This window comes from Gobio gobio, assembly GCF_949357685.1.
Source record: "Gobio gobio genome assembly, chromosome: 7".
NCBI lineage: Eukaryota > Metazoa > Chordata > Actinopteri > Cypriniformes > Gobionidae > Gobio > Gobio gobio.
The window spans coordinates 30,901,856-30,928,293 of record NC_137103.1 but is presented as its reverse complement, the minus strand read 5'-3'; the positions used below and the strand labels follow the sequence as shown (position 1 = coordinate 30,928,293).

Below are 26,438 nucleotides of genomic sequence, written 5' to 3'. Positions count from 1 at the left end.
TACATTCTGACTGTCTATTATTTTTGGCAGAAATGCACATAATTTCAGCCAAAACGCAGATATATTGTGATTAAGCAGCTTTTGCATGCTCATTTCATAATACTATAACTCTTCAATGAGGCATACTTACTAGAACATACTACCAAGTTGAGTTCAGTAAGATTGTTTTAAATACTTTCATTCAGCAAGGATGCATTAAATGAACAAAAGTGAAAGTAAAGACCATTTCTAATAAATACTGTTCTTTTGAAATTCCTATTCATCCAAATATCCAGAAAAAAACTGAACTAAACTTAAATATTTCCACAAATATTTTAGGCTGCACAACCATTGTCAACAATGATAATAAGAAAAGATTCTTGAGCATCATATCAGCATATTAGACTGATTTCTGCAGGATCATGTGACACTGGAGACTGGAGTAATGATGCTGAAAATTCAGATTTGCCATCACAGGAATAAATTACATTTTAAAATATATAAAATGGAAAACAGTTATTTTAAAATGTAATAATATCTTACAATATTACCACTTATATTGTATTTTCCACCTCCAGCCTGGGTGATCATAAGGGAATTTATGCTGTTACGCAATTGTTTCCCCTGTTAAAGCTGCTAATCACACAGTGTTTTAGAAAAAACAAAAAAACATTAGCTCAGACAAAAACAACAACTCTAAAAATAAAATAGTAGCACCATTTCATAAAGCAAAGCTACCGACAAATATGAATGCTTCAAACCAGAGTTCAACTGTTATTAAAGCTTTTTCTTTGGGGGTAATAATGCTTCCATCAAGGTTTGATTGAAAAGAAAACAAAATTATTTAATAAATTATATTAAAAAAAATAATAGTAATTAAAAAAAATACAATGATGTTAAGCTATAAATATTATTTATAATTTATATTTTAAAAAATGTGTAGTGGAACACAATTACCTAAATATAACCCCAACCTAAATGTGCGTAATTTTTGTTTATTTTTTTGTTTTAAAAAACAATTTTCAGGCCTCTACAGAAAATATTTAGTGCTACAGGTCTAATAACACCCTTGCAATTGCAACAGTCACATGCAGACATCCATTAGGACCTGAGTCATGTGGAAATTGTTGTGTAGAGTGAGTGAGAGGAATTCTCTATTCATATAAACCTCAAAATACACTCTATAGAGAGGTGGAGATGAGGTCATGATCTTACAAGTCCTGTAACCTGTGCTACCTAAACATGTGGAGCGAGCTGGCATCACCTACATGACTTTTGAGTTCTCAGGAACCCCGTAGCACTCAATGCTTCATGCTAAATAAAAAAGACAGATGATTGGACTAACTAACTAACTAACTAACCGACAGAGTGATCACAGTTACTTTAGATAGGATGTGGCTACAGACCTCTACTGTATGTGCTGTGCTTGAGTATTTGTGCCTGAAGGCCAGTTAAAGATTACTGATATGAGTCACACTGCTCACAGCAGCCCACTCTCTCTCTCTCTCTCTCTCTCTCTCTGTCTCTCACTCGATCCCTATACACTGTTCCTTAGTTCAAGAGGGCCTGGAGGTCTCCATGGTAACTTGGATTCATGTGAGTCAGTTAGTGGAGTACAGAAGAGCACACAGAGAGAGAGAGAGTTGTAAATGTGAAGAGAACAAAACATAGTAAATGTGAAACAGATCAAAGAGAGAGAAGGAACAGGTGAAGAACACAGGTCATCGAAAAAGACTGAGGTGCCTAAATGCATCAGAAGGCATTTCAAAATCAAGATGCTGCTCTCGAAGATCACAGCCGTCATTTACTGACGTCAGCTTAAAAAATGTAAAAAGAAACAAAACAAAAACATCTCAAGGGTCTTACTTCCCACACAATGGTGATGATGACTAGAAATCCATATGGGCTCTATTATGCGCAGTCATGCATATAAAAAATGTTGTAAGCATGCACACTTTTGTGCACGCACAATCCCATTGGAAGAAGCTGAGTATTAGTAACCCCATAGTATAGTATGCCCCATAGTAACATAACAAAGTGAAGTAATTGAGAGATTAGGTTTAAGTTTAAGTCACAATTAGGAGATATGGTCACATGAGAACTAAGGGGAATTATGTGGTTGCAATTATCAGGAATAAAAGTCACATAGCAATATAAAATGTCATAATTACAAAAAAATAAGGTCGCATTTACACTACCGTTCAAAAGCTTGGGATCAATCTTTTTTTTTTTTTTTCAAGACTCTCTCATTAAATTGATAAAAAAATCAAGCGTATAACGTCAGTTCTGGCAGGTCACGTCAGTCAAGCTCGCATCAGCTGACTGTCAGCTGATCACGTCTACCTATAGGAATAAAACGTCTATCACAGCATACACATATAAGCTCCTTCATTACTATCAGCAGCTATCGCTTTCTCCAGAGCTCATTTACCCTCCTCCACCCCCAGCTCCTCCTCTTGTCCAGTCAGGATTTGGTATTCTAATTCCCCTTGAATCAGACTAAATTCCTGAATTATTTTAATATCAACATTAATGATATCTGCAATACATTATGTTGGTTCTGTTCTGTTTACCCTTAGGGGGGTTATCGCTGCTCTCCCTGCTCTTATCCATCCTAGGCTGCATGGATGCGCAGGGAGTTCTTACCCAGAACGGAACCATACCGGCAATCCAAACTATATGCTATGTCAATCAATCATCTTTGACCATAGTGGTCCTGATAGAAGTGACATTAAAGACATTAATAATGTTACAAAAGATTTCTATTTCAAATAAATTCTGTTCTTTTGAACTTTCTATTCATCAAAGAATCCTAAAAAAAAGAAATGTATCACGGTTTCCACAAAACCTAACTGTTTTAAAAAGTAATAATAATAATAAATGTTTCAGCATTATATAATGATTTGCACAAAAGTGCATTTAAAAACATTAAAATAGAGAATGGTTATTACCATTTTTAAAGTCTTGGTGAGCATAAGAAATGTCTTACCGACCTTAAACTTTTGAATGGTAGTGTACATTTTTTCCCCCATCTCAGACTGAAATGGACTTTAATACCTACAATGTGTAACTGCCTTTTAGCTCAGAGGTTTTCAACTATTAATAAAACAAAGTGTTTCCACAAAGACTCTCAACCAATACAAGGACAACCAGTATAAATAAGCTAGATTTTCTAAGTAAAACATTTAATTAAAAACACAGAAATTTGTATGCTGAATTCAAACTGGAGTGCATTTTAGAACCAGAGATGTACAGCCAGTCTAGATACCCGTCTTACATGACAACAACCTTCACCTGGGATATAAATGTTCATTTCATATTGAGAGAATTTTCATTTGATTTCATTCAGGCCTGGTGCTGAAGGCTGATTCACTGCCACCTGAAACAGCTGCTGTTGTTCTGACCTTGGGAGGCACAGTCACATCCAAGCTCCGATCTCTTGACTGAGACAGCTGATGGTGACGCCAGGGCCCCGGAGGCTGGCGTCACAAGGGCTTTTGTGGTGACTTACCCTCCCTGAAGGACATTTAGTAGGACGCCGGTGACACCAACCTCTAGTGTGGGATCTGGAAAAGCTATGACTGCATTCTCAGTGAGGCGCTGACACACATAGCGCTATCCCTAAATGACGATTAACACTGCTAATTGTGCTTCACACTCTGGGAAATGAACGCAGGAAGTCCCAAAACACAGTGAGACTGAACATCAGTGTAACGAGCAGCCGGAGAGGCTCCTGCTCATTAGCAATGGTTAAAATCTTTCGGCTTCTCCACGGCAACTGTGAGTCAGAGCTGCATATGAAACAGCTCCACATGGTGTGCTGATCTACCGAAGATGGCCAATAATTTGAATTGTATTAGATGTGACAGGAAATCAGAGGTTTCTGTCAATTTTCATCATCAGCACTTAAATGTACTACAATGAAACAGCCAGAAGCACCAACTGAATTTAAAAAGGATGCTGTAATCATTTATCTGCTATATATAGAGACATGTAGGTTGCAAGAAGATTACAGGAGCAACCCTGATCTTATTCAGTGGTTAACATCCTAAAGTCTGACTCACCTTGCACACAAAACTTGAGCTCCTTGGCATCGGTGACAGTGCTGCCAGTCATTCTCTCTGGCACTTTCTTACTCATGCGATTGTAATTCCGTCTTTTCTTGGTCTCGCCCCACAGGTTGGAGCCCCCGTGCATGCTGGGAATATTGAGCACAGCGATACCCTCCAGAGACGTGCTGCTGAGATCCAAGATGATGCCATCACACTGGGACAGAAACAGAGAAAACACAGAAAATGTTGCAAAAAGTAGATACAAAAAGCCTCTTATGCTCTTTTATGAAGTCCCATATGCTCACCACGGCTGCATTTATTTAATCAAAAATACAGTAAAAACAGTAATAATATTACTACAATTTAAAATAACTAGGATTCTATTTTAATATATTTTAAAAAGTAATTAATTCCTGTGATGGAAAAGCTGAATTTTCAATTGCTTCATTGTCACATGATCCTTCAGAAATCATTCTAATATGCTTATTTGCTGCTTAAGAATTTCTTATTATTATCAATGCTGAAAACAGTTGTGCTGCTTAATATTTTTGTGGAACAATACATCTTTTCAGGATTCTTAGATGAATAGAAAGATCAAAAGAACAGCATTTATTTGAAATAGAAATATTTTCTAACTGTTACTTTTGATCAATTGAATGCATCCTTGCTGAATATAAGTATATTAATTTCCTTCCAAATGTTTTAACAGTAGTGTATACTGGATAAGAAAGAATAATAAAAGAACCTTAAGACATGATACACTGTATCCATGTTCTTAACTATTGAAATTGGTGTATCAATAACAATCGCATTCCAGACACGAGAGATGTGAAAATGCCTGCCTTCGATCCAAAAATAGAAATGCTGTACAGTATTTGTATGATGTCAGAGACCACCCTGAGTCAAACCAAGGGCGTCAGTACAGTGGAAAAGAACACAAACTTCAAAAGACGAACACTGACATGTTTACGACATAATGAGATACCTTGATCTGTGCGAGATCCCACACAAGAGTGGGAGAAAAAAAACAGCATTTCCTTTTTTCTAATGCAAATTCCTCAACTGCTGATGTTTTCACAGCTCTTCTAATTTCATAACCATTGTAAAACATCAGCCTCTTTGGTCTGAATCAAAGTCCCTTTGAGGCAAGTCAGTTCACTTGGCGGCCATGTTGATAATGCCCCCTGGCAGCTTTTTTCTATGTAGGTAGTAAACATTCAAGTACAGCTCTTATGAACCAGAATGGGGAAAAATGAAATCTTGTTCATGCTTTTATAACAGCTGTCAAATCAGTAACAAAATAGCACAACAATCGTACATTTGGCTGAAAAAGACGATTGCTTTATGGTTTCTCCTATACAATGGTTAATTTTGCCCCTTTATAACAAACTCAAGCAAGCACTTTAGTAAATAATATTATATCAGTTAAAAACAGAAATCCTCATCATTGTCAATCATGCATTATTCCTAAAGTATCTAAAACTGGCCAGTGTGAAACTTTCACATGATGGGAATGCTGTCAACAGAGGACGTCTGCTACTGTTTGCTTTCAGACAGACGTTCTGATGTGTTCCCTCAACACTGACTTCGTAAGAGCTGGCTGAGGTTTACTGTAGATACTGTAGCCAGCTGCATTAATGAATCACAGTTTGTTGAAGGAAGTGTTCAGTGGACATTCTGACCCGATACACAGTTAAAAGACTGTGAATGTGGCTGTATATAATTATAACATTTAAGTAAATCAAGTAAAACAGGGCACTATTGATGTGCTAAATGTCCTGGACTCACCTCCACCTCAATGGTTTCGTTCAGCTTTTTACAAGTGGCTGAGATGGTCTCTGTGGTGCCAAATTCAAAGTACCACAACTTGTTTTTCATCCTGAAGAGAGAGAACAAAAATAGTTAAAAGTTAAACAAAGAATGTTAAACAACAGTTTTATACTCTGTGGAACATTCTGTGTGTAGGGACATCTGAACATAGTATTACACTGTATTAAAATGGTGGGGACAATAACATAAATAATAATGAATATTCATGACAAATAATTAAATAACAATGATTTTTTTTTTATAATGAATTTTTTATCAGAACTTTTTATGGTTCTTTATGGTGCGAGCAAAATTATTTAACCCCCACGGAGACTGTAATAATTTACAAATGTAAGCTTTTCTAAACTAAATATTTTTTTAATGGCATCTATACCAGTTTAGTGGCAAATTAAAAGTGATAATGTCAATATATAATGTAACGCTTTTGAGTTATATGATTTTTTTGCAATACAGCTATGATAATTATTCAACCCCTACTCAAAGCTTATTTGTATAATATGGTACAAACTTGTGTTAAAACACAATTAAGCCTTTGGAAACTATAACAAAACTGAATTAGCTTGTGCTGTTACACATACATACATCTAGCCCATGCATGTGCTAAAGTTGAATAGCAAATATGGCCAAGTCAAAAGAGCTCTCACAAAAGCTATAGAGAACAAATAGTTTTATTACATTAGAAAGTCTATGGCTACAAAAATGATTTCCAAAACACTAAAAGTTTCTAGAGACACAGCTGGCAGCCTTATTCATGAGCCGAATGCCACTCTTGACCAAGAAGAACATAAAAGGCTGACTTGAATATGCTAAAATTCATTTGGATAGACCTGTAGAGTTCTGGAGGAATGTTTTATGGAGTGATATGACCAAACTGGAACTTTTTGGATCCGTGGATCAGCGGTATGTCTGGTGCAAAAAAGGCAAAGCTTATGAGCAGAAGAACACCATCTCTTTATGGTCAAACATGGAGCGGGTCCAGTCTTGTTATGGGAGTCCTGTGGTTTTGCAGGATGTGGAAATCTTGACTGTATGAAGGACATCATGAATTCTTTGAAGTATCAAGCCATTTTGGCAAAGATGGTGATGCTTTTGGTGCAAAGACTGAAGCTTGATGAACAATTGACCTTCCTGCAGGACAGCAATCCCAAAGTATACTTAAATCTACTTAAGCCTTGTTCAGGGATCACTCGTAGAATGTTCTTGAGTGGCATGTACAGTCTTCATATGTAAATCTCATTGAAAATATTTGGTGGAATTTGAAGAATGCAGTGGTAACGTGAAAACCAAAGATGATCAGTGATCCGGAAGGTTTTTCAAGCGAGGAATGGGCCAAGATTGCACTAGAGAGGTGATAGAAGCTTCTAAGCAATTACAGGCATCATTTATTGGAGGTGATTAAGAATAAAAGATTCTACGCAAAATTTGACTTTTGGGGGTTGAATCATTTTGTACATGAATGTTTAGAGGATGAATGTTTTTTTTTATTATTCTCAGAATCATTCAAATGTGTATTAATAAACATTCTATAATAATTTACTGATGAACTTTGTTAAATAGTTTTTTTGTTCTCTGCAGTAAAAAGGTCAATGGGGTTGAATCATTTTGATTGCAACGGTATGTTTTGTATTAACCTAGAGATCAGTTGTACATTATTTGCTTATTTTAAGTCCAAACTGTAAGGTCACCTGTGTGTCTGAATGTTTTTAGATGACCTCAAAAAGTAATTAACAAATTAGTAATAGTGTACAACATGATTTAGAACTCAACATCACACGCTCAGTCATAATGAACAGAAGAAAGAAATGATGACTCAGTGTGCAGCTGTTCTATCATTGGAACAACAAACAAGTTTGCGTTTACACACCCCAATGTTAATGCTGGCGTGAAAATAAATATTATGGGATGAACAGAGCCTTGGGCTGTCAACGGATAAAAGACAACCGCTCTCTGATCTAACTCGGATCAAAAACATCTAAAAGTACTTCATTTGCAACAACACATAACATGGATTAACAAAAACAGTGTTTTCATTTAGTTTAGTAGCTGAATTATGATTTAAAGCATCAAATTTATAATTGAATTAGTCAAGCAAAGCATACAGATCTCTTTTTGTCGATAAATCTACACTATAGTTAAGAAAATTAAAAGTTATTCGGCAAGGACACATTAATCTGATTAAAAGTGTCAGTAAAGATATTTATAATGTTACAAAAGATTTCTATTTCAAATAAATGCTGTTCTTTTGAGCATTCTATTCATCAAATCAGCGTATCAAGGTATCACAGTTTACACAAAAATATTAAGCAGCACAACTGTTTTCAACATTGACACTAATAATAATAAAAAAGTTTCTTGAACAGCAATGAGAAATAATTTCGGAAGGATCATGTGACACTGAAGACTGGAGTAATGATGCTGAAAAATCAGATTTGCCATTACAGCAATAAATGACATTTTAAAACATTAAAACTGATTTTTTTTAAATGAATAATATTTCAAAATATGACTGTTTTTACAAAAGAAATGCAGCCTTGAGCATAAGAGACTTCTTTCAAAAAACATTTTAAAATCTTACCGATCCCAAACTATTGAACGGTAGTGAATTTGTAACTTAAACGAGTCTAACTCTGTCACAATCATTTGAAATAAACAAAATAGCACGAAGTGTGCTTTACATAGTTGGGGTTATGATTAGAACCATGGAGTCTTTGGGCCAGTTTATTTTGTAATCCTCTGCCCTTCTGAAATATTGATACGATACAAGGAAAGCTGAGGCAGACAGGTGTGAGAGGACATGAGTGACAGTGAACTTGGCCTCAGCCTCCATGGAGAAACCAGAGCCACCATCGGCAACCTGAGCACAATCTGACATTAACACTGAGAGGAGCCAGCTGAGGACAGCAGACTGTGCCAATATATCACAGAAGGATATGACAAATCTAAAATGAAGACCTTTTCCTTCAGCTCAGTGCATATATGAGCTTTAAAAAAAACAGCTTTACAACACTGGGACCCTATCAATTCTCTCTGTGCTGTGAATGTTGCATTTCACTTTAGTTATGAAACAGGGCAATTTACACTCATCAGAGGGTGACAACCAGTGACAAGGCCCTGGCAAAGGGGTGTTCTGCTGATAATGACAACACATTTGTTTGCATAATAGACAATATGCAATGGGGGCTTCTCCAGGCCCACAAGGGATGGAGCAAACATCAGTATTAACTATAAGGCACGCAATCCTCTGAGGTACAAGATAAAAGAACCAGAGGTACAAGTGATGGCTGACATAAGCTAATAACACGCTAATGATTCTATCAAATGCATTTTTTAATATGTTTGAGAAATTAATCTTGAGTAAAATGCTGTGATGCTTTATGTAAAGTCATTAGAGGTCTGGTATAAAATATGTTATTCACAGGTTTTAAATACATAAATAACAAGTGTTGGGGAAGCAATGCTGATTTTTCCTCCTTCAATCAGAACAATATTTAATAGTACAAAAAAAAGAGAGGGTGACAGCACTAAATTGCAAATTTAAACATAATTAATTAAACTAAATATAATATTTATTTATAATGTATATCATTTATTACATCATGTAATACATTTAATATTTATGGGTTTGATTCCCAGGGATGCATTAATGAAGTCACTTTGTTTAGAAAGTGTCTGTTAAATGCATAAATGCTAATAATATAACATATAATAATATGCCTATATATATATACACATACTTACATATATACAGTCAAACCTAAATTTATTCAGACACCTTCAACATTTTCTCACATTATCAGTTTATTTGCTATAGTTTAGAGAATGGTTACAAAATATGACAATAACTCAGACGTAAACTGTGTCAGAACAAATTCATTTTGATTATGTCAGATAACTTTGATAGAAAGGTGTGTAATGGATTACAATCCATTACCAAGCAATGCTTAATTGTGTTCGGTCTGTAGTGTAAAAGGTCGTATTAGCAATTAAAGAAAAAACACTCAAGCAAAACATGGTCAGGTCAAAGTGTCTGAATAATTTTGGTCTCAAATTTGAATCAATTTTACTGGTATTCCACTGTATGAAGAATTCTTGGGTATAATATGTCACAGTTTACCTAATTTTGCTATCCTCATTTACATAAATGGACTCTAGTGTCCTGCACAGTAAGAAATTATATCTGGTTTGTTATTTTTGGTTTGACTGTATATACAATCATGTGAAAAAGAAAGGATACCCTATTGAATTCCATGGTTTTCCGTATCAGGACATAATAAAAAATAATTTGGTCCTGAGCATGTCTTAAAATTTGCTAAATAAAAACTCGGACAAACATTATTTGTCATTATTTAGCAAAAATAAAGCCTAAATGGAAAAGCCATATCTATTCTTTGTTTCTTTTATAAAATTGAATCAGACTCCCCAGTTGTTCATTCAACAGACATTTTTGGGAAGTGTGAGTGTTTGACTATCACCTCAGTTTGCTCAGCTGTAATACAATACAGTAATACAAAACAAAGTGACAAAAATAGCAGTGTAGAGTTTTGTTGTGATATTCTGCTACTTGTTTGAAAAATGTGCTTGTAACTGGAAAAGCTACTCTGTTTTGAAAACAGATGAACCACTGTCACGCTACTGGAAAATATTGTTAAGTTTTGCTACTGTTCCTTTAAAACTTCATTCTGTTTTCCTCTCCCTCAGTTAAACTCCAGCAACTTGCTACCTTCATTCTGTCAAATTAAGGGATTATGAGCAGATTTGAGATCACAATTAGACCCGCACTACGTTCTCAACAGGGTCAAGCTGCCTAACCTCATTAGCTAACGTCCATCTGAGAAGCTCTGGAAAGAAAATAAAACAATTAGCCATGGGTTTCTCTTTCCAGCTCCACCTCCAGTTGAAGTTTAGTGCGGGGAAAAAAAGTTCTGTTAGAAGTAGCAAATCATCTTCTGAGCTTTGGGGCTCAAAGGCATTGAGGATGCTCTAGGGACTAAAGGCTTCCTGTAGGATCATCTTAAGTTTGTTTTCTCTGTGCTGGCTAGGCCTGACAAAAGTGAGCATTCAAATTGCATCAAGAGGCCGACCAGATTTTAAAATGTGATGCTAAAATGCTCTAGACTAGTGTTGTGCATGAAATCTGCATCAGCACATTGAGATGTAGATGTTAAGGGTCAGTGAACCTTTGAATTTAGCCAAAACATTCCTCAAATGCAATCACACACCCTGTTGGTCATCGGACTAAGATAACCATCTCCCATAATCCCTTCAGAGACTGATGACTTTTTGACCTGTGAGCTCGCTGCCCCTGTATCACCATGGCAATCAGTCACAACGCAGCTCAGTCCTTATCCTGCTGATCGCGACTCTGATACAGCCTTTGACTGACAGCTCAAATGGGAGTGATTTTAAGGACTGGGGTGCTCTGGAGGGAGGAGGGCATTTGGGGGTTAAAGATAAGATGTGATGAACCTCTTGTGATGGGAACAAGAGAAGAAAGACTGCAGTGTGAACATCCCCACTGTAATCTGGCAATGCTGAGCATCATGTCAGATGGATCAATGTGACTGCTTTCCATCAGAACAGATTTGTGCAGTTGAGTCTTTCATTAATTCCGTCGTCTCTGGAAAGCACTTTGAAAACACTTGAAACAACATTAAAAACATTATCAACATTGATAATAATGTTATACAAATAAAGTAACTTAATGTTATAATAATTTAACATTTCAATATATCAAACTTTTAATAATATAATATTACATAATACAAAATCATTTTATTATTAAAACATTAATTTTTTAATAGAACATTTATTATTAATCTCTTATTATTCTTTTCTTGATCTGACTAATCTTTTCTGAAAAGCACTTTGTGAACAATGTTGTAAAATGTTTTATAAAAATAAAATGGAAAATAATAAGATTTTTTTATATATTATAATAATAACTATCCAATAAAGATGTTGCAGTGCAAAATATGATAATAAACAACAACAACTAATCATTAAATATTTATTTTTGAATTTCAGTCATATACTGTTTTTAGTTAATTTGTTGATCTGACTAATTGCTTCTGAAAAACACTTTGTAAGTAATGTTGTAAAAAATAAAATGTAATCATAATTATTATTACTATAAATAAATGATAATAAATAAATAAATCATTATTATTTTTGTGTGTGTTGTGGCGTGGGGTCAAATGAACATTTTACAGCAGTTAGTTCAGCATATCTTCAGTTATAGCTCTATGACTCTATAGTCTGATTTCAGGTAGCTCATGCTCTTTCATAGTCTGCCTGTGACCTGCTCCACAGCAAGGGTGTGTGTGTGTGAGTGGGAAGCAGGGTCAGGGCAGGGGGTACGGGCTGCTCTACTGGCAGCAGCCAGAGACAGTGAGGAAGGGAAGCATATATTTATCCCTCCCCACCACGGGCATGGAGCAGCAGGGAACAACAGGTTCCAGAACACAGCCACGCTGGGTTTCTGCTGAGCCCCGGCACACACACATATGTGCACGCGGAGGGATTTGCGCAACACGCACACCCACGCACGCATACGGTCTTTGCACTAAAATACCCAATGAACTGGCCAATGCATACACACACAGTACACAAACATCCTTACTCACATAGACATAACCTAGACACCTTCTTAGGGGTTATGAAACACATGCTCACATGCTGAGCAGACAGACGGCAGCTTGGGTCAGGACCATATTTGGCCTTTTCCTCCCGGCCACATGATCGGAGGAGGTGTTGCAACAGTACAGTTTCATCTCATGACATTTATTACCTTAATCAACAAATTTAACCAAGAAGAGAACATTTATTGGAGGCTGGTGGGGATAAATTCCCAAAAGAAGTATTTTTATTCATTCAATAATATTTTAAATTTCTATCTCTCTACTGTATAACATAATGCGGGATTTATGAGCAACTTTAAACCAATGACATTAAATGATGCAAAACCTCTGTTATAAAGACCCTGATATATTTGAAACTGACAGAAGAATACAAAATGTTCTTACAGGGTTATTCACCCAAAAGTGTCTTTCAGCTAAAAGTACCTGTCACGCAAAATAGATTTACTATTTTGTATGAACTTGTAAAGTGTCTGCAAAAAAAAAATCATAAAAAAGAAGAAAAAAAGAGAAGGTAAAAACACTAATGTTTTACCGCAGAACAAATGAGGAGCCATAGCAGACAAATGTCTTTGAGAGCACAGCCGTTAATGGCATGTTTAATGTCGTATTAGATTTTTTATGGCGCAAATAACAAGCTGTAGAGTAAAAAGGGACATCTACCTGACCTTAAACAGCTTATGGTGAAAGCCCAATGCTTTTCACAGATCAATGTGAAAATACAGTAGTCTAACTGACATGCCTGTCGGCCTCTTGCATGCTGAGTTACATGCTGATAATCAATCAATGGCTTTTTGAGGCAGAAATGAATGCATTTTAATGCAACCCCCACCCCTAACTGACTGCCAAATACAAAGTAATTGTCAGAAAAGTTCAAATCTTCATCAACAGAGGTGTTTCTCTTGCAAATGTTATCATTATAACTACAGTAGAGCTTTAATGGCTGGCACTACACAACCAATGACAAGGTAAAATATAGATTAAACATATTTTGGGGGGGGTTGAAAAAATGGTTAGGACAATTTTTGCTACCACTTTAAACTCATACTAAAATAATATGAGATAGCCTCAAATGGATTCCAGATTATCTATTATTTTATCTTATGTATTCTCTTCTGACAATGGTGGCTAATACCAAGATGCTAAATATTACTGTAACTTAATGTTCTTTAATGTCTTTTTTCTGCTGTTGTAGTTTTGTAGCGAAACTCCATTGCATACAAAACAGTTATGCAAATAAAATACTTTGAAATTGGTCTTTAAAAGAAAACATTACGAAACCAAAGAAATAAAGTGTGGGAATGTAATCCACCATGATATTAGGAGAAACAAGATCCCCCCCCATGTGCCCCGACTCTGTGTTCAGCCCTACCTCTCATCTTCTTGCCATTGTTTGCTTGAGAAGCTGACTGTCCACAGAGCCATCATTGTTATTTTAATGTCAAAGACAAAGGCTTTTTTTCTTTTCTATAGGGCAATTTGACACCTCTTAATCCAAAACTTCCTCTGGCTGCCCCGTTGGGAGGAGCGGACACAGAGGCTCGGGTCCATTGTGCATTCGCGGTCATTAGCACCTGGGCTGCGGGTTCCCTGTAGACCGACTACTGACGCAGATCACTGAGCACCGAGGCGAGAGAAGTCACACGTATTCCCCCCTGCGTATCACACGTCACTGTGGGAATGCGTGTGGATGTTAACACATGCACGCATATATAAACACGCTTGAAAGGAATTTACATTCAATTTTAAACTGGATTTTGAAACAAGTGCATGATTCTGGGTGCCAGTTAAAACTAAATTTCCATAGTGAAGTATAACAGGTGGACTGAAACATGTCACATGAACAGGTTCATTGAGGATAAATCATGCAGCTCCATGACAACCATCATTTATGTACCATCTGGTGGCACGCTGCCTCCGAGAGCGTATTCTCAAATCCTAAAAGCACTGAGCACAGCCCTCATTAGAAAGCCATAGATTGGCAGATGCACTGGCTAGCTATTCTAAATCTGCAGAACAAAGCAAAGCAGATGAAGCATTTGGCTTGGCAGTGTTTTATATTATGTTTCTGGGTGACTCACTCTGGGATTAAACACTGAAAGATTTAAATAGGCTGAGGACATAATTCCATTATTCTTATTTTGGTCTCTCTGTCCGTCAATCACTTTACTGCAAATGAGCCACGTTTGAATGAAGCTTGCAATGAAGGACACTAGAAACCCGGCATTGTGGAGAAACCACAGGATGTTTGGCATCACATTGCAACACTTTTAATGCGCTGTGGAAATAGGTTCATGAATTATGAACAACTGAAACATTAACTTAACTTTGTTAATTCAGCCAGGCAGGTTCCATAATTCAGATCGTGTTTGAGTCATTAGGGACTTATTTAAAAAAAAGTCATTTAAAAAAGCTGTGCTGCCGTGACAGGTTCTCACTCTTATACGGTAAACTGAGTGGCGGTGGCTGTGATCCATCTTTATGTAACCCCAGCATCCATAGTTTTACAGCAGAGCTCTGTATACAGGACCCAATCTCTGTATGTCCATATGTCAGATCTTCATGTGGCACAGTTATATAGATTCTGTTAGCAAAAAGGCACTAGAAACTGCCTAACAGTAATTTAAAGAGCTAATAATCACTTAAGCATTATACAGCAGTTAGTTCTGGTCCTTTAATCCTGTTTGGTGTTCGAAGAGTCAGCACAGGGACTTTTCATTGTTTGTATAGATCTTATTCAGAACAGCACCATGACAAGTATGAAAGCGAGTCTGTGAAGGATAGACTTGGATAGACAGTGTTTTCAATGGCATCTGCTTTAAAAATCTCCTTGATCACTGTGGAAATGAGCTCATGTTGTCTGGAGTATTTTTTTTGTCTACTAAAATTTCTTGGAAAGATATTTTTGCAGTGTTTCGCCAGCAGAACAATCCATATAACCCACTGAAAAGATGTATGTCTATCCCTCACAGCATCACTTTCATTCCATCAACAACAAAAAACAATAAAAAAATCAAATAAAAATCAAAGATGGTGCTGCTGTGAAGGTCAATCGACTGAAAGCTTACAAGTGGTGTGATTCAAACAGCAGGGATGCACTGATTTTAAAATTATTACAGATATTTATAAACCAATAATTATTTTTATGGTCAGTTTGATAATCAATAAATGGCTGATAATAAAATCCCATACTATTTTGTCCAATTCAAATTAAAAGACTAAAAGCTAAAATCAAGCATTTTAAATGCCAAAGGTTATTTAAGGCATCACAACATTATAATGTACAATATGGCAAATGGATATTCATTTTTAGATTGGCTGAGGATACATTACAGTGTTGTCAAATTATTAGCATTTTTAAAGACTAACTTTAGGTGAGTGTTAGATGAAGACAAAGGTCATCTAAAATGTTAACATGACAACAAAATGAGCATGAACAATTAAATATCCAATATCGACGTACTGTATACATTTTTTAATTTTAAAGTGATGTAGTAACCTGTTACTACATGTACTTACTATAGTAATAACAGTAAATTATGCATAACTAAACCTAAACCAATCACTACGTACATGTACATGTAGTTAAAGGAATAGTTCACCCAAAAATGAAAACTAGCCCATGATTTAGGTGTATATGACATTCTTCTTTCAGACGAATACAATCAGGGCTTCAAATTTTGGCCTGCCATTTACTGCCATTATAATGCTTGGATTAGCCAGGACATGTATTCAGGTATATGAAGAAAGTCATATACACCTAGGATGGCTTGAGGGTAAATCATGGGCTAATTTTCACTTTTGGGTGAACTATCCCTTTAATAAATATTAGCCTACTCAGTGCTTATTTGAATAACTTCTATGTAACTACATCACCTTAAAATAAAGTGTAATCCAGATAAGTCAAAAAGATATATATATATTGTAAAAATGTGATGCATTTCATGTAATTTTATGTAATTAATTTCTGTGATGCAAAGCTGAATTTTCAGCATCATTACTCCAGTCTTCAGTGTCACATGATCCTTCAGAAATCATTCTAATATGCTGATTTGGTGCTCAAAAAACTTTTCTTTTTATTCTTAATGTTGAAAACAGTTGTGCTGTTTGCCTGTTTATTTAATTTTTTTGTGTGAAAACATTGATACAGTATTTATTTATTTTTCAGTTTAAAAGATCAGCATTCATTTGAAATCAAAATCTTTTGTAACATTATAAATGTCTTTACTGTAATATTTACCGGTATTATATCCTTTCATGAATTACAGTATGACTTAAAGGTGCAGTGTGTGAATTTTAGCAATATCTAGCGGTGAGGTTGTGAATTGCATCCCCCAACGCTCACACCTCCCTTTCTTCTTTTAGGGCTACTGTAGAAACATGGCGACGCATAATGGCGATTTCTCTGTAAGGGGACCCGCGGTGTATGTATAGAAATGGCTCAATCTAAGGTAATAAAAACATAACGGTACATTATGTAAGGTCTTTATACTCCACTGAAAACATAGTATGTTATGTATATTATATTGCATTTCTGTCAATAGATCCTCATAAATACTACACACTGGACCTTTATTATTAATGTCGATCTAATATATCAGCACTCTTGGAGCATTTTTTGTTGAATCATATCAGATTATGCAACCAACAACTGTTGCATAAATTTCAATATTTGTGCTGCCTTTTTGAGTTGCTTTGGGGAAAAAATGAATGGCAACCTAAAATGCCTGGAGTCTTACCAAGCAGGACCACTGACGATAGACAAAAAGCCTCATTCTTTCAGAGCGCTTGTCGGCCAAGGGCTACATAAGCTTTTTACAGCATTTCTCAATAGAGGCATCAACCAAGAGAATAGAGAACAGTACAGCAGACTTGAAAGAGATCCACATCAAAGGGAGCTGGGAATGGCTACTGTAAAGTGCACCAGGGGCTCTAAGGGACTTTTTCTTAAGATTAAACATATTTTATGGAGCTGTTAGAACTGACCCAAAGTGCTGTTCTAGGGTCAGTTTTAGCAGTTATCCTTTTATTGCTGAAAGACCGATGAAGGCTTATTGTAAACTACAAATATCAAAGCAATGATGAGTTCACTACTGTATGAATGCTGAATTGCCTCGCTAACGTCATCATAACCCATTCTACCAGTTCATCTGGAGCATTTCTCTCTCCTACTTACTTAAAATTACACAATTGTGTGTAGATAATAGTAGAGTGTTCAAATAAGACCATATCTTTTCTACCCTACCACTCTAAATGGATACTCTAAAGAATACATGACTGGTTTACCTTCCACCGCTGAGGCAGAGATGCGTTGCATAACATTTAATTAAGAAACTCCATTCAAACGGACTCTACTTGAATTAGCAAATAAATCAAAACAGTCAGGCAGCCAACATTGTGCTCTGACACCGCCACAAGCAGATTGAAGAGGCTAATAACACCGAATGGTGATTCATCGGGTATTTTTCGCACTAAAAAGAAGTCTCTTTTTGAAGGTCAAATAATAAAACCTCCATTTGGAATTATTTTGATCCGAGGACACCAAATTGATAGAGAAAAGTTTAAATAGTGTGTTTAGACCAAAGTCAACAATGGTAAAATACAAAAAGAGTAGAAGTCTGTTCATGATGCAGTAAGTGAAACCTAACTTAGAGGAAAAAAGACTATATTTTTGTCCAATGAGTTTTCAGTGTGGGCGGGGCTATGCTGCATGACTCTCGCGTTGTTCATTGTTTGTCATGACTGATTTGGACAAAAACTCAATAAAGGTTTTAGTTCCCTCTTGGATGTTACCACATCACATTTTTTCTAATTTCTTTTCACTCGCGTCATTCATCTGCAGTTTTTATTGAAATTTACATTAGCATTTTCTCCATATGCTCATTTACGTACAAGCAAGTTCTCTTACCTGCTGTTAAACTTCTCTGGATGTTTCTCTCTCATTAAGTGGAAGCGATGCGCTATGGATGCGTCCTAAAAGGGGACACAAAAAAAAACAGGAAATACAGGTTAACTGCCTCTTTTTGCTAAACATATAAAACTGTCGCTGGCTAATGAGCTACAGACAGTTCTGTCAGATGGCTGAAGGAGCGCCCATCCTAAATCAAGTGTTCAGAATCAGGACTGAGAGGAAACTGCGGCCCTGGGCCATACAGCACAATCATAAAGCTGTTCAGACATGACCCAGACGACGTGGCACAGCCATCCCTGTTAACACTGATCAATGTTTAACACTCTATGGAATGGCAATTAATTATTTCCATAAAAACTAAATCAGAACAAATTTTTTGAATTAAAAGACAACCTCTAAAAACAAACAATATTATAAACAATAAATAATAATATACAGATTATACCGCCAAGATATTTTTTGTAGGATCAGCCTCACAGGGAACACACATCCCGGGGTGCTCCTGAAATGTATGTAGATATCTACATTTTTCTGCTTATTTGCTAAGTTAAATATATGTTTTGTTAAAAAAAACAACTTTTTATTGCATAGTAATACAGTTAAATCAAGAAAAAAAAATATATTACTATTTTTTTAAACCATTTTACTACCTTGCACTCCAGTGGAATTGCACTTGAATCAAGTGGCATCAATTATATTACTGCACTGCTTTGTTTACTTTGAAATGTTCATAATAACATAACTGTATTTCAGCATACTTAACACAATTATGATTTTTATTTAATGTGTTTCCAAGAAATGCACACAGAAAAATTAGCTCCCCATTCACTCTAACAGTGAGCTCTGATTAAGAATAATTGTGAAGGCTAAATGAGTCAAGTTTATATGCACTATTTGGGGTCTGTAAGAGTTTTAATGCTTTTGAAAGAAGTCTCTTATGCTCACCAAGACATAATTTCAATATAATTTATAATATATTATCTAAAATGTAATTTATTTCTGATAGCAAAGCAGAATTTTTATCAGCCATTACTCCAGTCTTCAGTGTCACATGATTCATTCAGAAGTCATTCTAATATGCTGATTTGTTTCTTCTTATTTCAGCTTCTTTGCTTCTTATTATTTTGCTTCTTATTATTATCAATGTTGAAAACAGTTGTGCTGCTTAATATTTTGGTGGAAATCAAGATTCTTTGATGGATAAAAAATTCAAAAGAAGATTTAATGTATAAACAAAAAAATGTCTTTCAAAATAATCTTACTGACCCAGCTTTTAAAGAGCAATCTATCAACAAAAAAAGAAGCTGACTTAAAAGAAATAGAGGATAAACTCACATTAAAACATTTCCCTTTTTAATGTTTATCTGCCTATTTTTACTGTCAAAATATCCATCATTAGAACATAATACTAATGAGTTTTAAAGTGAAACCTAGTGGCACATTGAGTTTATAGACCCGTGATTTCAAATTGGTGCTAGAGAGCTTTTCTCTCTGGTGCAATAAAAATAGCCATGCCTAGAAAACGAGAGCTTCTCAGGTATTAACAGGCCCCTGTTTCACATCATGAGCTCATGTGCTATGGGGGAGGGATCTGTTTGTCGGCTCTGTTGCTGTGGCCTGAGGGGTAGATGATTGTGCAGATAGGCCTGCTGGACAAAGTACACAATTCTGGAAATGGGGCCACAGCCCTACAGTGCCTGATGAAAAAAAAAAAAAAGAACAAAAATTAAATACAGTGAAGCTGGATGGACAAGTGATGGTATCGGCAGGAAAGAGGCTTTCCAGGAATGCCAGAAGATGATGGGGGGAGGGGTGGGAAGGGCCAAAGAATAGGACACTGAAGACCAGAAAATGAACAGTCGAACTAGTGAGCACTTTATCATACTTATCCATAATTGTTTCCCTAAACAAAACCATTCCAGGGATTTTCTAGACATATTCCTGGAAGCAAATACTTGTCAGCTGAAAACAAAGGTTGAGGGTTATTATAAGTATAGACGGGGAAAAAAAAAGAAGTGCTTATCAGCTGCCTCATTAATAAATGATCTTATCATGAAAACAGCGTAGGGCCACAGCCATGTTAAATCAATGATCTTATTTATTTTATGAATTCCAATGTAAAAGTAAACGCTTCATGGTATAAACATATTTTCTGAAGATAATGTAATTATTGTTATCAAGCACTGTGACCACACACTTGACGTGTACTGTGTAAACTTTCCCTAAATTGCAGCGGTTCAAAACTAATCTGCCATGAAAATAAATTAGATTATAATAAGTGTCATCGTCAACTATAACTATTTAAAAAAACCATTGCCTTAGCAAACACTAATTATTAAACGCACTGCCATACAAGAAAAAAAAATGGCTACTATAATACTATTATCCTGTCAACTTGAACGATATGAAGTTCTGCCTGTAAGGACCTAATGGCAGCTGAGAGCATAAGGGATCAAAGAACGAGTTAAAAGGTTGTTTGCTCTTGCAGCACCAACCCAGAGCGGAATCCGCCGTCAGTGAAGCAGCCTTGATTAAAATCAAAGCAACAGTGCGCAAACAGAAGAGCTAATTGATGAATCAGGTCTGCAACCGTAACTGATTATTCCTATATTTACACACGCACATGTAAAAGACAGAAGAGCTCAAAGCCACCACATCCTTCACTAGGCCTGAGCCTGAATACATTCACACACACGTAACACCTGTCTCAGAGTTTCGCTGTGTAATATAACGATGGATCTCGGCACACTGCAGTGCTCACCGTGTCACAGACTCAGACAGAGAGGAAGTGTGCGAGTGTGAGATTCTCAGGGTTTGATAGCTGCTGGCACGCCGATCAAGCCACGAGCAGACGATGCTACGTTAGCACCTGTGCTGGCTTCCTGCCCGTGTTTGCAGGTGTTATGGCGGTCACATGGGAGAGGGTACAGGAAGTGTGGGGGGTTGGGGAGGCTACGCAGAGGGGCGGTGGACTCGGATCCCGCACATATCCAAACCACTGCTATGATGAGTTGCGTTCTGCAGAAGGGACTCTGCACGAAGGGTCTGTGCACGTATGGCATCACGAAAAATATTACAGAGTAGACAATGCCTATGAGACATTTTTTCGATGTTCAGAAAGTCCATACAGGTGTTCCACAAACTGGCATGTGTGAAATTAGAAGAAAACAGAACGCACTGTACAGCAATCACTGCGGTGAATGCCATGACACAGAACGGGCACCGCATGACACCTCGCTTTAAAGAGCAGCACAACAAATGAAAGCCAGGAAGCATGTCCTTAAAAACACTGCTCTCGTCCAATGACATTTCTGTTTCCTTTTGTGGTCTGTGGCATTACTTACAACCTAACTAACTCCACACACACACACACACACACACGTTTGTTTTGCTATCTAAGTGAGGACCTACCATAGGCGTAATGGTTTTTATACTATACAAACTGTACATTTAATCCCCCTACACTACCCCTACCCCTAAACCTACCCATCACAGGAAACATTGTTTAGTATGTTTTTAAAGCTATTTTAAATATGAGGGCATATGAAATGTCCTCATATTTCATGTTTACGTCATAATACCAGTGTAATACCCATGTCATTTTACAAATTTGTGTCCTCATAAATCACAAACACGCACACACAAACAAGACATTTAGTAAAGTGTCCAGTGTTTTTGTCCATACAATGAAAGTCAAGGGGTTCCAATACAACTAAAACTATTAGAAAAATATTTTCGTTAATTGTACTGGTTCGGGATTTCGTCCATATACTGGTTAAAAATATGTTTATATGATCCACAGCTGGAATATTCCTGTATACATGACATGCACATACTTTTCATGCTATTCTCTTCTGTAAATACTAGTGATGTTTGTTCTAGCGATGCATCTTAAGCATCTCATTAATTCCCGTTCATGTCCTAACAATAGCACACAACAATCATGAGGCTCTTAAAATTGTAGGCCATGTTTTGGTTTGTTGTTTAAACGTCTGAGTCTCCTACTCACTCCAAAAAAATGTGTTTCTTCAATAGCTTCAATGGTTCAGACCTACATGCATCTAATATAAGGCAGAATGCCATTACATGTAGTTTGGGAATGCACAGATATAAATGAAAGCTCTTGTTCAGCTTCACATTATCCCCATCTGTATTGCATGTTTTCAAAAGGTTTAGCTGCCCAGATACAAAAATCCTCTGGGGTGTTATGTTATGATTTATCCCAAACTTTGCACTATGGAAGGACACCATGTCCTCCACCAAGACATATCATGTCCCTATGGAATGGAACTGGTGGCTTAACTGTTCTTGGCATCCACCCTCCACTATCTGAACAGGCTAGAGGTTGTATATCACCTCAGGGTTTGTATCATATACAGTTAGAAGGCTTCTACTTATTTGTGTACAAAGTTCAAGAATTAATTCAGTTCAAAAACAGATATTGTCCTCCTGGGAGAGCATCTATCTTTGGGGTGAAGAGGTGAAGGGTATTAAGGGAGGTGATATTCAGGTCACAGTGATTGGTGTGTCCACACCGGGTTATTGTAGCACTGTACTGAGTCAGTGCCCATCTGTGCTCCTGTCAGCACGGTGGGAGCAGGTGCATATGGGACTTGAGGTGCGTTCGTGTGAAAGTCCTCATAAGTGTGTGAGTGAATTATGTGAATACTGTCTGAATGCACCTCTAGAGTGCATGTGTGAGGTGAATGGAGAGGTGGGTCCTGTTTTCCTTCTAACTTTAAGACTGGCCAGGTGTCACTCAGCACGGCCATTCATTATGGTGGTAACCTGGTCCGATTCTGGCACCCAAACACTTCCTGTCACTGATACTTCCCCTGACCTTCAGTCCGTGCCAGTACTATACACACAAATACACACACATGCACATGCATACACATGCAGACTGACAGGCTCTAAAATAAACACTCTTATCACATAGATAAGGATGAAAGATTGAATATATCTCTTAAACGGTTGTTTGTTTAGCTACCTATTGAACCGGCGTAAGCTCTTCACAGCCAAATCACAGTCATATTACAATACGATAGACTGGACCCTTTTCACATTTCCGGGGGTTTTCAGAAGCAGAAGTCGCCTGACAGGTAAACTTATATAGTGGTGAACGGAAACTGCAGCAAATATAATTTTGCATTTCCATTAGCCCTAATCGCACAAAAAAAAAATCCATTGTGTTTATATGACTTTACAAAAGAGGCAAAACACATTAAGATTGATTACTTTAAAGATTACATTAAGATTGGTCAGAAGAGAGAAAAATGTCAAATTTGCCATCACTCCCTCAGCCGTCATATTATGCTACCTTCACGGAATTATCGTAAATATGAGTTTCCTAGTTAAAAATTGGACACGAATACTCTCTCAAGTTGCCAAGTTGGACGGGCCAGTAACATTAAACATTAAGGAGAGTAGAACGAGTCCTACTGGGACATGCTTCATTAGTTTTTTCCACAACAGCTACATCACCTTGTCTTGATGTTAAAGAGGTGCATATTTACATTTATGAATAATCGTTTGAAGTATTTTGTATGTTTTATAAACTAAGCATTATAACCAGTACTGCTGTCCCAGGGCAGAACTGACTGCATCACTGGAGATTAAGGTGTGCATGATACCACAGCAGTGAGAACATGATGGCAGCGGGACAGTTTTCCAAACACCCCCACCACGGGGAGAGTGAGAGGCTCACACAGATAAGTTGTTGATGTCAAGAGAGGTGATTCGATTTCAACTCCTAGGCCTGGAGATCCATGGAGAGACGTCCTTAATGGCTGCTGATGTGGTGTGTTTGCTGCCCTTAATTCCTCCTGAGGATTCTTTCCAGGGAGAATTGGATCACACAGCAGGATTGCAATGCCATTCTAAGAGGTCTCAGAAATCAGATTCACATGGATCTAAAGCACTGCCCTCCTCTAGCAGTTGGTGCTGTTTGGAGTGAAGGTTCATGCAAAGAAGTCTATCATACCTGAAAGCATTTCGATTAATCTCAATGGTAGTTGCTAGACTAGTTCCTCCGGAAGTAACTTTGTTCAAAGAAAGTTTTTCGGCCAATCACCTGAACTGCAATTGCAGATGACCAATCAGTGGAATTGGAGGAAAATCATGAAGAAACTAATTGGCTAATTCACTGACGACCATCCTAAACCCAGTTCACATAAAAAAGTAAATAAATTAAAAGACAAATAAATAAATACATTTGGCAACTTTTGAATGGCCGTATAGAGAAATAGAGGGTCCAGATGGTGTAGTTACGACATCTACTAACAGGGGTTAACAGGACAATGCTAACCTATTGAGCCCTTGGTGGAATGGTAAAAACTAAACTATCTACAGCTTCTAGAGGTGGCTGTTACAGAGGTAGATCAGGAAGTTTATTTACATCAACTGAGCATGTCATATAAACCAGGTAAGTTGGCAGCTTGACAGACACAGAGGATGCTAAGACAGGGATGACGCAGGAGAGAACCAGAGGAGGGAACGCTGGAGAGAAAACACCAGAGGGAACACTGGAGGTAACACTGAAGTATCTTCACGAGGAAGCAAGGTAAGTGTTTCCATTTCGAATGAACGTGACCGGACAATAAGCTGTAGTGAGGTGTGTGCTTAAATGGGTGAGATGATGATGGGGCAGACGAGGTGCAGGTGTGTCTGATTATGAAGTGCATGCAGATGAGAGCCAAGGAGGATGCTGGGAAGTGTAGTGAAGAAGTGACAGAAAAATGTACGGTCACATGTTCACCTAAGATATTAGATACACATATCAGTATCTTCTCTCTTACATCCACACTAGGGGTTGCACCGACTAGTCGACTTTAGTGCTCTGCCATGATGCTTTAAGCTTGACGTCGACTAGTCGCTGGCCTATAGAGGGTGCCATTTCCTGACATGCAGGCTCTGTTTCCAACAGTTAAAAATGACAAATAAATACATACTCAGAGAGCTCTCAACAAGACACCTTTGATTGTACCATCTGGATGCTGAAAATTGATCGGGAGAATGCACGCTTATTGTACAGGTCAGTTAATCACCGTTAAATGCGTGCTGCATTGTAACACACACACACATAGCTCGCACATCACGCAGAGATCGCGCGCGCCTCACACATAACCATTCAGTAGCGCAGAAATGTATTGTCAACACTGTTCTGTGATTTATCACTAAAATAGCTTATAAACTGAAAAGTTATAGCATTTATTTCTTAGTAACTAAAACTCACAGCTTCACTATTAGTATAGAGATGCTGGCAGGTAGAATTATATACATGTAATCTTTATTGTGCTACTTTATCTGTATCTGATTCAGAACGAGCAGAAATCTGTGAGAAATATAACGACTCAAAGACAAAAGAACTGATACAAAAGCTGTTCTGTAGTAGGAGCAATAACCTTATGAGCAGCGCTGTGTGATATGCCACTGTGCACAAGAAAACCTGTGTTCGCGTCTCAGCTCAAGGTTCAGGGTTATTTGTTTATTCATGACGTCATCAGCGACTAGTCGACATCGACTTGACTTTTATCACATAAATGCAGTGCTTTAAGTGGGCCGGTACACGCCGGTACTCAGTACCGCCACTTCCAAATATAGCTCTTGAGCGTACCGCCACCTCTCTGTGCGCCCAGAACGTGCTTTTAGCGTACCGGTACGCTCATTTGCGAGCACAGACTACATTACCCATACACCCTTGAGTTTTACAAGTGAAAAGCGCACGTGTCGCTTTTGCCGCTGTCAGCGTCAACAACTCAAAGTGGTCCGGAGAGGGTGTGTGAAACGCGCAACCATAGCTGCTCGTTAAAAATCTATGGTTAAAATACAAAGCACTTGTGTCGCGGTCACAAGTGGTGACGAGGACGAGAGTGGCACCACTTCTACCGATGACAACAGCCGCATGTTATAGCTGGGTCGTTCCTGTTATACAGTGACTTTTTTGTCTTTATGATTTACTTACTCATATTTTCTATAAAATGAGTCACATAAGAAATGGCTTAAATTATAAATGTAGGTCTTCTTTATCAC

General features: G+C 37.2%; 1 protein-coding gene across 5 annotated transcripts in view; it reads right to left on the bottom strand.

The window, feature by feature from the left end:
- dgkg (diacylglycerol kinase, gamma) overlaps positions 1–26,438 on the bottom strand; it is a 133,657-nt gene that overhangs the window by 14,131 nt on the left and 93,088 nt on the right. For all 5 annotated transcript variants that reach the window (XM_079821271.1, XM_079821269.1, XM_079821270.1 and 2 more), the window contains 3 exons: positions 18,405–18,469; positions 5,820–5,910; positions 4,044–4,245 (listed from right to left, as the gene is read on the bottom strand). In XM_079821271.1, coding sequence (XP_079677397.1) covers positions 4,044–4,245; positions 5,820–5,910; positions 18,405–18,469 — 358 coding nt within the window. The remainder of the gene's footprint in view (positions 1–4,043; positions 4,246–5,819; positions 5,911–18,404; positions 18,470–26,438) is intronic.